We start from the raw sequence: 16,053 nt of genomic DNA on the forward strand, positions 1-16,053 counted from the left end.
AGAGAGGTAGTGGGGGACAGCCCCCTGTAAAGTCAGAGGTGTAGGTGAGAGCACAAAGCAGAAAGTAGGCAGACTCTGGTTTTGGGGGTAGATGCTCGAGAATTTCCAGGGAGACTCCTGAGGCTTGATCCTGCCTTTGCGTACGCCAAGCCTCCTTCCTCATGACCTTTGTCACGGGTGGAGTTCCTCACGCTGGCTCCCGGCAGTGATAGAATTCCAGTTGAGCTATTCCAGATCCTGAACGATGATGCTGTGGAAAGTGCTGCACTCAATATGCAATATGCAATATGCACTCAATATGCAATATGCCGGCTCCCGGCAGGTGACCAATAGATTCTGCCACCAGGTCATAAGAAGCTAGACAGGGAACAAGGGACTTGCTTCCTTCTGTTTTACTTTGCGTTTCTGTCAACATGACCTTAATAAACAGCCCTCCACTTTGTAAGTAGCAATTGATTCCCGGTAGGTTCCAGTGACTCCCAAGAGCAGCCTCCTTATTCTCCCTCCAGAAATCCCAGTTTCAGCTGCCTGGCCTGCTGTCCTTAAATATTTGAGTCCCAGCTCCATGGATTTGCCCAACTATTTTCTTTCTTTTTACTTTTTATTGGAGTATAGTTGTTTTACACCGCTGTGTCAGTTTCTGCTATACAGCAAAATGCATCAGCTATACATATACATATGTCCCCTCTTTTTTGGATTTACTTCACATTTAGGTCACCACAAAGTGCTGAGTAGAGTTCCCTGTGCTATATAGTTGGTTCTTGTTCTCATTAGTTATCTATTTTATACACACTGTCAATAGTGTATATGTGTCAATCCCACTCTCCCAATTCATTCCCATCCTCCTTTCTCCCTTGGTATCCATACGTTTGTTCTCTATGTCTTTGTCTCTATTTCTGTTTTGTAAATAAGATCATCTATACCTATTTTTCTAGAACCCACATACATGTGTTAATATATGGTATTTGTTTTTCTCTTTCTGAATTTATCCCACTACTGGCCATACACCCAGAAAGTGAAAGTCTCTCAGTCGTGTCTGGCCTTTTGGTACCCCATGGACTATACAGTCCGTGGGATTCTCCAGGCCAGAATACTGGAGTGAGTAGCCGTTCCTTCTCCAGGGGATCTTCCTGACCCAGGAATCGAACTGGTGTCTCCTGCATTGCAGGCGGATTCTTTACCAGCTGAACTACCAGGGAAGCCCCACACCCAGAGTAAACCATAATTCAAAAAGATACATGTTCATTGCAGCACAATTTACAACAGCCAGGACATGGAAACAAACTAAATATCCAACAACAGAGCAATGTATAGAGAAGATGTGGTACATACATCAGATCAGATCAGATCAGTCACTCAGTCGTGTCCGACTCTTTGCGACCCCATGAATCACAGCACGCAAGGCCTCCCTGTCCATCACCAACTCCCGGAGTTTACTCAGACTCACGTCCATCGAGTCAGTGATGCCATCCAGCCATCTCATCCTCTGTCGTCCCCTTCTCCTCCTGCCCCCAATCCCTCCCAGCATCAGAGTCTTTTCCAATGAGTCAACTCTTCTCATGAGGTGGCCAAAGTACTGGAGTTTCAGCTTTAGCACCATCCCTTCCAAAGAAATCCCAGGGCTGATCTCCTTCAGAATGGACTGGTTGGATCTCCTTGCAGTCCAAGGGACTCTCAAGAGTCTTCTCCAACACCACAGTTCAAAAGCATCAATTCTTTGGCGCTCAGCCTTCTTCACAGTCCAACTCTCACATCCATACATGACCACAGAAAAAACCATAGCCTTGACTAGACGAACCTTTGTTGGCAAAGTAATGTCTCTGCTTTTGAATATGGTATCTAGGTTGGTCATAATTTTCCTTCCAAGGAGTAAGCGTCTTTTAGTTTCATGGCTGCAGTCACCATCTGCAGTGATTTTGGAGCCCAGAAAAATAAAGTCTGACACTGTTTCCATTGTTTTCCCATCTATTTCCCATGAAGTGATGGGACCGGATGCCATGAGTGGGATTTTACTCAGCCATAAAAAAGAATAAAACCGGGTCATTTGTAAAGATGTGGATGGGCCTATAGACTGCCATACAGAGTAAACTATTTTTTTTTCCAGCTGAATTATTTTCTGAATTCCTGAGGCAACAGCACCAGTTAGGCTGTGCCCCCTTTCTGGGAGGTCTGTTTATTTACCAGTGGTGGGAACTTTTCTCCAAATTTCTTATCCCTGTAACCTGACTCCTCAGATGTCTGGCTCAAATTCTCCCTCCAGCTTTTCAATTCCATGAATTTCAACTCTTCTCTTCGTCACCACCACCCTGAAGGAGGTAACTACTTCCTGCAATTACTACCTCTGTGATATTTTCCTTTGGAATTTTATAGCATACAGACTTACTTATAAATGACACCAATTCTTTTTGAATCAGATTATGCTATACTACACACAGGTTATTTTAACTTTCCTATCCTAATTTCTTTTGTCTTATCTCTACATTTTCAGATATTTTCCATAAGGGCTAAGTTATAAATGTGCATCAGGAAACTTCCTGGTGGTCCAATGGTTAGGACTTTCTGCTTCCACTGCTGGGGGAAGATGGGTTCAATCCTCAGTCAGGGGATTAAGGTCCTGCATTCCATGTGGTATGTCCAAAAACTTTTAATTAAAAACATTTAAAAATAAACAAATAATTAAAAAATAAATACATGTGCATCCATGCTTATGAAATGGGAAAGATATACAATAAGTATTATTCTAATGTTTGTCTCACTTTGTCTGAGGGACAGTGCTTTGGGGGAACTGAGAAATGGAAAACAAGAGGCTCTCTTATTCCTCATGATTTGGGGAAAATTAACCTCTAGGAAGCTAATCCTCCCCACCTATAAAATACAACTCACAGGTTATTGTAGCTCTCTAACAAGGCATTTATATGGCAGCACTTCATAATCACAAATGCGGGGTATAAACTTGTTTCTACTACTGGGATCAACTGGACTTGATGGCAGAAGAAAATGTGATGAAATAAGAGGGGTGGAAGGAAGAGAAACAACTGAAGAAAGTAATCTAGAACAGTTTTTACCCACTCAGAACTTCACTGGAAATCAGTTTAAAAAGGAAAAAAAAAAGTGGGCCTCTGTTTTTCCCCTTCCACTCAACCATGATCCCCATGCTTCATGCCAAAGGTCCCTTTTGCCAATGAGACACAAGCCATTTATTAACATACAGCAAATACTGTTTATTGCAGACTTTCCAGCTGACTCATGTGAAAAAGGCACTATGAAAATTAATGAATCTAGATAATCTCTCTAAATGGGTTTATGTTAAAATATACAACATTCTTACATAACATCTGTTTTATATATGTGAAATAATATAACATTTAATGACAAAAATCATGTTTCCAAAAATAACTTTGTTGAAGGTTAGGTCTCTTTCTTTTCTCTACCTAGAATCTTTCACAGGATCAAAATATGTGTAGATTATTTCTTATTACCAGAAAAACTTGACATGGATAAACACATAAGATGGCCCCAGTTTACTTTTAACTACTTATATCAATATTCAGGACTGGGGCCTTCATTAAGCAAAATACTGTAACACACACCAATGCAGGCTATTTCCTGTGACAGATTTTGAATGTATGTGACCTCTTTTACACTTGTGCTTTCTTAATATATAAGAACACAGTATAGGTAATAAGTAGAATATAAACTAAATCCAAATACAAGCTATACAAGGAATTGTGAGCAACAGAGCCGTGACAAATAAAATGTCTCAGGAATGTTCCAAAGGTTTCTATTTGTATGTCCAAGGCCTTGTTGTACTTTACAGTTCATTAAATGTTTCAATTTTTTTAAACTGTTGGCATTAAGAACTTTAAATAAATCTAAATAGTCTATATGTCCAAGAAGAGACCTAAGTAAGCAGAGACTAGCCTAAAGTAAGCTACACCCTGGATGATACACAACACAGTCACAGGCAAAACTAAAGATATTTAGATTTTGAATCATGGGCATATCTATCTTTTTGTTTTGCTGCAATAAATAAATTCACCACTGTCAAAAATATCTGCTTATGCATTGAGACTGAGATGAAATAATTAATCCATTAAAGGAAACCTCACCTTGGTCGAATATGCAAAATATTTCCCAAGGTCAAAAATTCTGCTTAAAATTTTTAATTTTCATAAAAATAATGGGCCCAGAAGCAAGTCCTCTGCTTACTTAGGTTTGCATTGTTTCTTTATGGCGATAAATTCTGTATACCAAGAAGAAAGAATCTGACATTCCTTTCATGGCTTCTTAAAACAAAGCATGGTGGAAACATGCCAAGAATGATGGGATTTTGAAACTAATTAGTGATGCTTCCCTCATCAAAAGACTCCACTCCTGAGTCGCTTGCAGCAGCACTGATTTTTTCCTGTCGTCTTCGCATGATTTCTTGCAACTCAGAGCTGCCGCTGTTATCCTGAAAAACAAACATGGTTCAGACAAGACGGTTAGTGGTCTGTGAGGCTGCAGATCACATAAGGAAATGGCTCAGGCTAAAAGTTCTTTGTGTTTTTCTTCTCTCGTCTCTTGGCGGGGAACTGAAGGCTGCCCTTCACGTAAGTGACGATTTGGACTCCACTAACCTCACTTTTTCACTGATAGTGTCTAAAGACCATTCATTCACCATGCTTTCACTTGAACATGTTAAAGGTAAATCAGTAATGCATGTGGAATGCTTTAGATTCCCTGGGAGAAAAAAGAGATTGTATAATAAGCACAAAAAGATGCTAACTTATCAAAGAATGCTCTTTACGTCAAGCAAGATATTCATCTATCTGCTGTAGGGGATTCTAAATCAGGCCCAAAGACTGGGCTCAGAAACACCAAGTTTCCTCACACCAAAAGGTTCTGACCATCTGACATCTTGTTGGTTTTTGTCCTTTTGAAGTCTGACCTACAACCCCTATGCACCCACTATAATCCCCTCTCATCTACAGAAGTCTCTGGCGACACAGGTGAGTAAACAATGAACTAGATACAAGAGAAGGGCATGATGGGAAGGTGCCTGGGGAAGATGCAGAACCTTAGGTAACAAGTCTCTGCCTCCATTCACATCCAGAGGAAGAGGAACAAGAGGCCAGGAGGACATGGGCAGTCAGGGAAAACGATAGCAATAGGGAGTCAGGACTGAAGGAACTCAGAAGTGTTAGGATTATGGAACTTACTTAACCCTTAACATTCTCAATAAAAACAGAATGCATAATGGTAACCAAACAGCCTGAGGAAAGATATAATCCTGACTCATATTCAACAGACAGAAAGCCCAATATAGAACCAAGCAAGATCAATGTGGTAGGAAAAAATTTCAAGGGAAATATTTCTCCTGACTGAGAATGGTTATAGGGTTGCATGCACGAGGCTATTTTAGTTCATTATTTAACTGTTGAATTTACACAGTTAATATACCTGCTAGAGATAACTGTGTATTGATTTCACACCAAAGCCTATATCCTTTCATCTGAATCTGAGTTTAATTTTCATGAAAGCTATTAAGAGCTGTGAGATGTAACAGTTAGAAACTACTACCCTTACATAGCCCGTGTTAAGCAGAGAAGGATATTGGAAGCTTAAGTATATCCAATCTAGAAAAAATTTATTCTCCTGCTTTCACAGAAACAACTATAACTAAGGAATAAATAAATAAAAATAACTAATATTTTCTCTCTGATTGTTTATATGTATAAGCAGGTCTAGGCTTATCTGATAGCTCAGTTGGTAAAGAATCTGCCTGCAATGCAGGAGACCTGGGTTTGATCCCTGGGTTGGGAAGATCAGCTGGAGAAGAGATAGGCTACCCACTCCAGTATTCCTGGGCTTCCCTTGTGGCTCAGCTGGTAAACAATCTGCCTGCAATGTGGGAGACCTGGGTTTGATCTCTGGGTTGGGAAGATCCCCTGGAGAAGGGAAAGGCTACCCACTCCAGTATTCTGGCCTGGAGAATTCCATGAACAGTATAGTCCACGGGACTCTAAAGAGTTGGACACGACTGAGCAACTTTCAGTTCACTAAACAGGCCTAAGGCATACAGCCACAGTTTTAACACTTTATAACCTCTAACCTGGGTTTCCCTGGTGGCTCAGTGGTAAAGAATCTGCCTGCCAATACAGGAGATGCAGGTTTGATCCCAGGGTTGGGAAGATCCTCTGAAGAAGGAAAGGGCAATCCACTCCAGTATTTTGCCCTGGAAACCCCATGGACAGAGGAGCCTGGTGGGCTGCAGTCCGTGGGGTCACAGAAGAGTCAGAGACAACTTAGCAACTAAACAACAGCAATCTCTAACTTGCTAGAATCTACAAACTAAATGTTAAGGACAGGCAAAAATGTTCTGGCCTCTTAGGTCATTTATTCACTTGAAGTAAATGAGTAAATAAAATTCCTATAGGAGTAGTTAGCACATATAAAATTAAAGCATTAGGCTTTTTATTAGACATCCCAAAATACATGAAGTTCAAGCTTCATTTTGCAGGCACACTTACAATAAATTAATCTCCCTAAAAGTGGTCACTGATGACTCCAGTAACAGATTATTAAACCTGATTCAAGTTGAATTCAGCTCTGTAAGAAAGGCAAAGAGAGTGACCAATATGGACACAAACATTATTTCCAGAGCTTTCAAACTGCAGTCCACCCTCATGACTAATACAGAAAAACACCATCTTGGGTTGGTAAGTCATACCTCCAATGCAGCTTTCTGAACAGTGATTTGGCTAAAGACTCTGGCCCCTTCCGGGCAGACGGTTCTCAGTTCATCTTTATTGAGAGAGAAAAGCTGTGCACCATTTAATACTCCAAGACTATTAACAGTCCTGAGAAAACAAAAGAAAGAAAAGAAAAAAACAGAACATTAAAAATACTGTCTGAACTTGTGGTGGCCAAGGGGCAGGGACGAACTGAGAGTCTGGCGTTGGCAGATGCAAACTATTACAGATAGGATGGATAAGCAACAAAGTCCTACTGTAGAGCACAGGGAACTATATTCAACATCCTGGGGTAAACCGTAATGGAAAAGAATATAAAAAAGAACATATACAGATGCATAGCTAAGCCACTTTGCTTATAGCAGAAATTAACACGACACTGTAAATCAACTATATTTATATAAAAATAAATTATAAATACATACATACATACAAACTGTCTAGAAAAAACAAAACGAAAATTTATGGTCCTCTACAATCTCTCTTCTCTAGGTGTTCTATACACTGCAAATCATAAATGGTACTAGAGTGCTTAGGGGAATGACAGGGGGCTAGCTTGATAATGACCTTGAGGTCATTATCACCAAAAATAAGATCACTAACCATAAACTATCAAAAAAGCGCCATCTGGGTTTATTATTCATATTATGTAGTAGCAATTCCTTGAAATGTGATGTTTTGTAGAAGGAATAGATAACTTTCTAGCAGTTGGGCAACTGACTAACCAGCGTGCCTCATTCTTTTCAGTCATAGGTGAGTCCCATGTGTCAGGTTCTCTTGAATACATATTGTTCAAAGAGTTCAAATACACATGTTCAAATATGTGTACCAAATATACACAAAATATTTACAATTTTTTAATAGAAAAATAGAAACTTCACTATGGAGTTCTGAAAGGAAAAGCTCTATTAGGTTATAACCCATGATAAGTAATGTCATCTATTTTTTTATTTGCTTGGGATCTACATGCTGCAGTGGGAGGAAAGTTTCTGCTTTGTGTCCTCTGTGGCCTGGGAAGTCTAGGTTAAGACCACAGTCTACACACGTGACCTTCTGAAGGATAAAGACAGCTGCCAACAGATTGCTTTAGAAGCCAAAGATGAACAGACACCACCATCTAGAAAATGGGGTGCCAACAAAACAGTTATTGCCGCTTCTTGCAATTCGTTTTTTAGCTATAAATGGCTAGAGTCATTTCCTAAGTATAATGGATACAGCTTGGGTTCTCACATTTTCTAGGAATCACTTGTGCATCTTAGTGATCAAATTGAAAACACTGCATGTTTTACGCACAGAACTGTAAAGGATCCCCAGAGAGACTTACACGGGGTTGAAGCCCTTTGACTGCAACCACGTCTTCACTTCTTCTGGGGTGGAGTCATAAGTGATATTGACAACTGGCACATTCTGCCGTGGCACGTGGAACTTCTTCTGGGCGGCGCTCCGACCAATGGTCAGTCTGTGGATAAGTTCATCCTGCACTTCCTCCATCTGAGATTTCCTCCCTAGATACCAACACAGAGGAGGTTATTTTTTTTTTTAAAGCTCCAACAACTCACTCTCTCCAGAACTCCAATGCCAACAATCTTTTGACCCCAGCAGGGCTGACAATCTAGTATTCCTCCTATCTTCCCTTTCATTTTCACCAAGCATACACTTCATAATCAATTATTAAAATCACTCCCTGTTTCTTCTCTGTCTTCATTGTATTCATTTGGCAAGACCCCCACCCTTGTTAAATCTCACTTTTGTATTCTGTGCTACACCTGCACACCGAATAGACCCAACAGTGCTGAGTGAGCTCATGTTAATTTCATGATCATGAACCTCCACTGGGCGGTTAATGCTCCCTGATAATCATACTACATTTCCTGAGGCCAGTGGTTTTCAACTGGGTGGGGGATTTTGACTCCAGGGGACATCTGGCAACAGCCAGAGACACTTGGAAGATGTCACAAATGGGGGTCAAGAAAGAAGGAAGCTACCATCATGCAGTGAGTAGAGGCCTGATATAACAAGACAGGCTGCAGTGCACGCAGGTCGGTCTCCTATAGCAGAGAGTTACACAGCCTCAAATGTTCACAGGGCTCAAAGTGAGAAATCCTACCTTGGACCATACAATTGCCTGCTGTAAGACAAACATTTCCTATGTTCTTCCTTCTGTGAACCTCCCAACACCCAGTCTCCAATCCTCACCCTGAGCTGATGATCTCACTTTCATCATTTCTGAGTAAAATAAAGAAGTTAAACTTAGATCCCTAAGTTTCCTTAGCAGCTCTCCCGCCTAAGATTCCCTAGTAGCTCTCCTCACCACCAGCACCACCAGCACTTTCCCTGTACACTCTGACAGCTGTCCTTCTATTACGTTATAGACAAGTGACTCCACAGTCCTCAGGCAACCCCTCTATAAGTGCACTAGACTCCACGTCCTCTATTTAAATCCTCTGACAGTAATTTCCCCCTGCTTCTTCCATGTTATTAATTTCTTTCTTTGACTGAATCATTTCAACCAATTACAAACATGCTATTATTTTGTTACTTCTCTCACATTTAAATAAGTTCCTTTTTTATTAAGATTTTTAAGTGGACCATTTTTAAAGTCGTTACTGAACTTGCTGCAATATTGCTTCTGCTTTTATGTTTTGGTTTTGTGGCCGTGAGACATATGGGATCTTAGTTAGCTTCCTGCTACTGCTGCTGCTGCTAAGTCGCTTCAGTCATGTCCGACTCTGTGCGGCCCCATAGACGGAAGCCCACCAGGCTCCCCCGTCCCTGGGATTCTCCAGGCAAGAACACTGGAGTGGGTTGCCATTTCCTCCTCCAATGCATGAAAGTGAAAAGTGAAAGGGAAGTTGCTCAGTCGTGTCAGACCCTCAGCGACCCCATGGACTGCAGCCCACCAGGCTCCTCCATCCATGGGATTTTCCAGGCAAGAGTACTGGCTTCCTGAGTGAGGATCAAACCTGCACCCCCTGCATTGGAAGGTGAAGTCTTAACCACCGGACTGCCAGGGAAATCCCTAAATAAACCCTTTCTTAACCCCATGTCCCCCCACCCCTCAGCTACTGCCTATTTCTCTGGCTCCTCTTTTAGCAAAACTAAAAAACCTGTCCAGACTAGCCTACTGAAACTCCTATTCTTCAGTTTCCTCTTAAATTCACTGGAATTAGGCTATTGGTGCATCTCTCCACATCATTTTGCTAAACTCCAGTGGTTGATTCCCAATGATTTACTTATGTCATCCATCAGCAACATTTGAAGAAGGCAATTCCTCCTTGAAACACCTTCTTATGGTCTTCAGGACACACACATGCTCTGATTTTCCTCCTGTCTCACAGGCCTCAGTATCCTGTTCTCGGAATTGTCTCATCTCCCTAACTCTCCAGGGCTCAGTCCTTAGACCTCTTTTCTTGATGCACTCTCTGCATCAATGATCACTGTGGGCGGTCTCATGGCTTTAAACACCATTTAAAAGCTGGTGACTACCCAAATTATTTCTTCAGTCCAGGTTGGTCCTCAGAACTCTAGACTCATATTATACCAACTCTCTACTTGATATATTCATTTGGATGTCTACTAGATATCTCAAATGTAACATGTCTACACTGGAATGACTCATCTTCTCCTGAAGCTTGCTTTTATGCTAGACTTCCCAACTTAGTTGGGAATTCTATTTTTCCAGTGCCTCCAGCAAAATACCACTGAAGTATGCCTGATTCCCCTTTGCCTTCAATTACATCCAATCCACTGGCAAAACTTGTTGGTCTACCATAGAATATGTCACACATCCAACCACTTCACTCCATCTTTTTTCTGTTGCCAGCTTGGTCTGATCCACCAGCCTGTTCACAGATCTCTCTGCCGCTTCTCTCCATGACCCTACCCTTTGTTCTTCATTCTTTTCTCAATACAACAGCTAAGTTGATCCTTTTAAAATCTGAGTCAGAGACATACACATACATATTTGTAGTATATCACCTTCAAGGATTAAGTACAAATAACTGATACAGTAATCCAATTTAACTAACTTGGCAAGTGACAGTGACTTGGTCACTAAGGGAGCTTTTGTGACCACTCTTCTGATTCTTTTTTTCAAGGAGAGTATTTCAGAAAGTATTTGGTGTCCCTGGGAAATAAGTGAAAGTGTGAAATAATAAGATAGTGTTATTTTAGCCTAATTTTTTTTTAATTCCTCAAGTACCCAGGAAAGCTTTTGAAGAAGAAAGAAGTCAAAAGAAAGAGAAATAAGTGAAAGGAAGAGAGGGAAGGAGGGAGGATGAGAGGCTAGAGAGAGAGGGAATATTACCAATGGTTACATTTAGCTAATACACAGTATGCATTTTATTAGTTAACTCTTTTAAATCACTACGATTTAGTCACACTGCCATACAATAGAGGAGAACATCTCAAAGAAATAATAAAAAAAAGTATCACCACACTAAAAGATTTATTTCCTTATCTGTTGACTTAGCCATCTCCAGTCTAAAGTACAACCTCTTTCCAGGGAATATAAAAACCTCTTGTGATGTGTTCCTGGCTTTGGTTTCCACTTGCAATGTTCTAGTACATAACAACACACTAGACTACCTTTACACCTCTCTCTAAAACAACACTTCTTATATTACTAAAGATTAAACTCAAATAAAAGGAGTAACATTTCAAAGGAAGCAGAAGACATGCAAAACAACTAAAGTATTGATCTCTTCAAAAGTGAGAAGAGGAGAGCCTCACTATGATGAATAGAACTGAATAGCTTATATGACGATAGAAAACAATAGAATGGGAAAGACTAGAGATCTCTTCAAGAAAATTAGAGATATCAAGGGAACATTTCATGCAAAGATGGGCACAATTAAGGACAGAAGTGGTATGGACCTAACAGAAGCAGAAGATATTAAGAAGAGGTGGCAAGAACACACAGAAGAATATACAAAAAAGATCTTCATGACCCAGATAATCATGATGGTGTGATCACTCCCCTAGAGCCAGACATGCTGCAGTGAGAAGTCAAATGGGCTTTAGGAAGCATCACTGTGAACAAAGCTAGTGGAGGTGATGGAATTCCAGCTGAGCAATTTCAAATCCTGAAAGATGATGCTGTGAAAGTGCTGCACCCAATATGCCAGCAAATTTGGAAAACTCAACAATGGCCACAGGACTGGAAAAGATCAGTTCTCATTCCAGTCTCAAAGAAAGGCACTGCCAAAGAATGTTCCAACTACCACATAATCGCACTCATCTCACACACTAGCAAAGTAATGCTCAAAATTCTCCAAGCTAGGCTTTAACAGTAAGTGAACAGGGAAATTCTAGATGTTCAAGCTGGATTTAGAAAAGAAAGAGGAATCAGAGATCAAACTGCCAACATCCACTGGATCATAGAAAAAGCAAGAGAATACCAGAAAAACATCTATTTCTGTTTCATTGACTACGCTAAAGCCTTTGACTGTGTGGATCACAACAAACTGTGGAAAAATCTTAAAGAGATGGGAATACCAGACCACTTTACCTGCCTCCTGAGAAATCTGTATGCAGGTCAACAGTTAGAACTGGACATGGAACAATGGACTGGTTCCAAATCGGGAAAGGAGTACATCAAGGCTGTATACTGTCACCCTGTTTATTTAATTTATATGCAGAGTACATCACACGAAATGCTGGGCTGGAAGAAGCACAAGCTGGAATCAAGATTCCCAGGAGAAATATCAATAACCTCAGATATGTAGATGACACCACCTTTATGGCAGAAAGCAAAAAGGAACTAAAGAGCCTCTTGATGAAAGTGAAAGAGGAGAGTGAAAAAGTTGGCTTAAAACTCAACATTCAAAAAACTAAGATCATAGCATCTGGTCCCATTACTTTATGGAAAATAGGAAATAATGGAAACAGTGTCAGACTTTGTTTTCTTGGGCTCCAAAATCACTGCAGATGGTGAGTGCAGCCAATGAAATTAAAAGACAATTGCTCCTTGGAAGAAAAGCTATGACCAACCTAGATAGCATATTAAAAAGCAGAGACATTACTTTGCCAACAAAGGCCTGTATAGTCAAAGCTATGAATTTTCCAGTAGTCACATATAGATGTGCGAGTTGGACCATAAAGAAAAATGAGTGCCAAAGAATAGATGCTTTTAAATTGTGATGCTGGATAAGACTCTTGTGAGTCGCTTGGACGGCAAGGAAAACAAACCAGTCAATCCTAAAGAAAATCAACCCTGGATATTCATTGGAAGGATTGACCCTGAAGCTGAAGCTCCAATACTTTGGCCATCTGATGCCAGGAACTGACTCATTAGAAATGACCCTGATGCTGGGAAAGATTGAAGGCAGGAGGAGAAGGGGATGACAGAAGATAAGATGGTTGGCTGGCATCACCAACTCAATGGGACATGAGATTGTGCAAGCTCCGGGAGTTGGTGATGGGCAGCAAAGCCTGGTGTGCTGCACTCCATGGGGTCACAAAGAGTCAGACACGACTGAGGGACTGAACTGAACTGAACTGAGCTCATATGCCCCAAGGATCCAGCAGCTGGTTTGAATCAATGGACCTGTTGCCTTTTTTTCCTTGTCCATGGGTATCTGGTAACATTTTTATGGGTGAGTATTCAAATTACAGCTCCTTCAATTTTATTCTTATCATAAGTCTTATCAGACTTATCAGAGACCATATGCAGAGAACATAGGTAGCACAAAATATATATTTGAAAGAAACCAGGCTACCAATAAAGAAACGTGTCTGTTTGCTTCAAAAAGACTGTTGAGAAGCCCCAACATTCATTGAGAAGAAATGTTCTCCAAAAAGTACTCATAAAGATAAAAAATTATCAAGAGAATATTTGTTTTACCAAAAGGATTATCTTTATTTACTGACAAACTATTTTTTGAGCTATCTCTAAAAGGAACATTATATAAGTAAATGTAGAATGTTACTAGTTTAAGAAAACAGGTACAAGTGTTAATTTGGGGAGAGATGTTTATGTTTTACATACCAATGTCACCCTTTTACTTATGAAAAACAGACTTAAAAATGATGAGTCACAATTATCAGGAGACTTCTTTATCTTTAAAGAATTCTAGCCATGCCTCTTTCCCATCAGGTTATTCTTAGTTTCTTCGACTAGGACAAAGAACAAATTGTCCCAGCCCACAGACTGTTCCAAAATTGGGCCTGGATGCCTATGAACCCTGATCTCAGGCCTGGAAAAAAAGTGCCACCGTGTCAAAGATTACTGCACTGGCGTATCAGAGAAGGGAGATACTATAAACTGGTGGTAAGAAGGAAGAGGCTCTGACAGCAATATTTTCCTTAGGGAAATCAACAAAAACATTTATAGAACTTTCTCATCTCAAAACTGTGTCTTTACTGTCTGAAAAAAAAGAAAAGCAACATTTTAAAAAAATACACGGAAATGTAGCCAGTTTAAAATTTAGTAGCCAATTATACACACACTCTCAACCACACACGTGTGCAGGCATAGTTGTTTTTGCTGCACAGAAAATGTTCATCATTTTTCCATTAGTTTCTTTGGTAAGGTCAAGATATGGGTAAGAAGGTAATTTAAAATTTAATGTACTTCAGTTAAGAAAGTAATGTATAAAAGTAGGTTTGTGCTTATTGTATTTAACCAGAATTTCTAGAACAATTAAACAGTAATAGTTTCAGTGTCTTCTTTTAAAAAAACTCTTAATTTATCAGGAAGGACCACAACTGAATAGATGGGGCTATGATTTACCAAGATAAAAACCTGAATCTCATGTATCCCATCCAACTATAAAGTTAATAGTTCAAGACATGTATCTGGATGCCAGAGACGAGATTTCACATGAAGATGAATTTTCGAGTTACTCCAACAGTATAAACAATAATGAAAGTAAAGAAAATAGAGTGATCATCTACAGTAAAAGTATGTTTATATGAGAAAAGAACAGAATTCAGAACTAATTATCTTAAGCTAGTGTGATTTTGTGTGTGTGTGTGTGTGTGTGTGTGTGTGTATACACACCATATATACGACAGGGACAGAGTAAAGGGACGAAAGAAAGTGAAAGTGTTAGTCGCTCAGTCCAACTCTTTGTGACTCCACGGACTGTGGCCCGTCAGGTTCTGAAGTCCAAGGAATGCTCCAGGTAAGAATACTGAAGTGGGTAGCCATTTCCCTCTCTAGGGTATCTTCCCTACCCAGTTGTCAAACCTGGGCTTCCCACATTGCAGGCTTTACCATCTGAGCCACCAGGGAAGCCAAATAGGTGATTAAATAGTTAATCCCACTAGAGGATTGTAAGTAAAAACTATGGGAGACCCCTGTAAATTAATGATTACTCAGGAAAGGAGCTTTGCTTAACCACAAAACCTAGCAGACATGCTTAGCAACAAAACCAGGCAGCAGAAGCATGAGACATGTCCCAAAACAATAAAACAATGGTGGCATGGGACCCACATCCTGCCCAGCGAGCTCAGTAAGTCAGCGATCCCTAGGACATGCTCTGTGCACACATAAACAATGATTTGTGGACCTAGTTTTACGAGGCAGGGACAAGAAAACTCCCCTGCCCGACCTGGAGGAGGAGCTGATGATGGAAGCATGACGTCCACTCAACCAAGACAAAGAAGTTATTTTTCCCCTCCTGATGTTTCCTTTGATTATAAAACTGTAGCCCAGTAAGTTCTTGGGGCAGGGTATCTCTCGTCCACCAGTTCATGAGCCTCACAAGTGTCCTATTCTAATAAATCACTTTTTATCTGTCTCTGTGCCTCTTGCTGAATTCTTTTTCTGCACTGAGACATAGAGGACTATGGTACTAGAGCTCTTCAGAGCCCCTGAACCAACACCCAACAGTTTCAGATATATATTTAGGCTTCCCTGGTGGCTCAGATGGTAAAGAATCTGTCTGCAATCTGGGAGACCTGGGTTTGATCCCTGGGTCAGGAAGATCCCCTGGAGAAGGAACTGGCAACCCAATCCAGTATTCTTGCCTGAGAAATGCCATGGACAGAGGGGTCTGGTGGGCTAGAGTCCATGGGTTTACAACGAGTCAGATATTAAAGTATAGAGAAAATGATTACATTGTTGAAGGTCTCATGGCCAGCAAGTGATGTTTCACTATACAGACTCAAGCCTGTCTGGCTTCAGAGTCTGCATTCAGCCACCACAATATATTGGAATATGTGTAGAAATACACACATTAGAGAGTAAAGAGGACTTCCTGTTTCTTAGAATTACTTGGAGGATGAGAAATTAGGTATAAGGGACTTTGCAATCAGTGAAGCACCATGCAAGTATAAAGGACTATTAAATATATTTAATAATATTTATTACCAG

At 40.4% G+C, this 16,053-nt stretch overlaps 1 protein-coding gene across 4 annotated transcripts in view; it reads right to left on the bottom strand.

Moving 5' to 3' along the window:
* Nucleotides 1-3,196: 3,196 nt before the first annotated feature.
* EPS8 (EGFR pathway substrate 8, signaling adaptor) overlaps nt 3,197-16,053 on the bottom strand; it is a 197,829-nt gene continuing 184,972 nt past the window's right edge. For all 4 annotated transcript variants that reach the window (XM_055571097.1, XM_055571107.1, XM_055571088.1 and 1 more), the window contains 3 exons: nt 8,059-8,239; nt 6,713-6,842; nt 3,197-4,453 (listed from right to left, as the gene is read on the bottom strand). In XM_055571097.1, coding sequence (XP_055427072.1) covers nt 4,337-4,453; nt 6,713-6,842; nt 8,059-8,239 — 428 coding nt within the window. In that variant the 3' untranslated portion in view covers nt 3,197-4,336. The remainder of the gene's footprint in view (nt 4,454-6,712; nt 6,843-8,058; nt 8,240-16,053) is intronic.

Source organism: Bubalus kerabau, chromosome 1 (assembly GCF_029407905.1).
Source record: "Bubalus kerabau isolate K-KA32 ecotype Philippines breed swamp buffalo chromosome 1, PCC_UOA_SB_1v2, whole genome shotgun sequence".
NCBI classification, from domain to species: domain Eukaryota; kingdom Metazoa; phylum Chordata; class Mammalia; order Artiodactyla; family Bovidae; genus Bubalus; species Bubalus kerabau.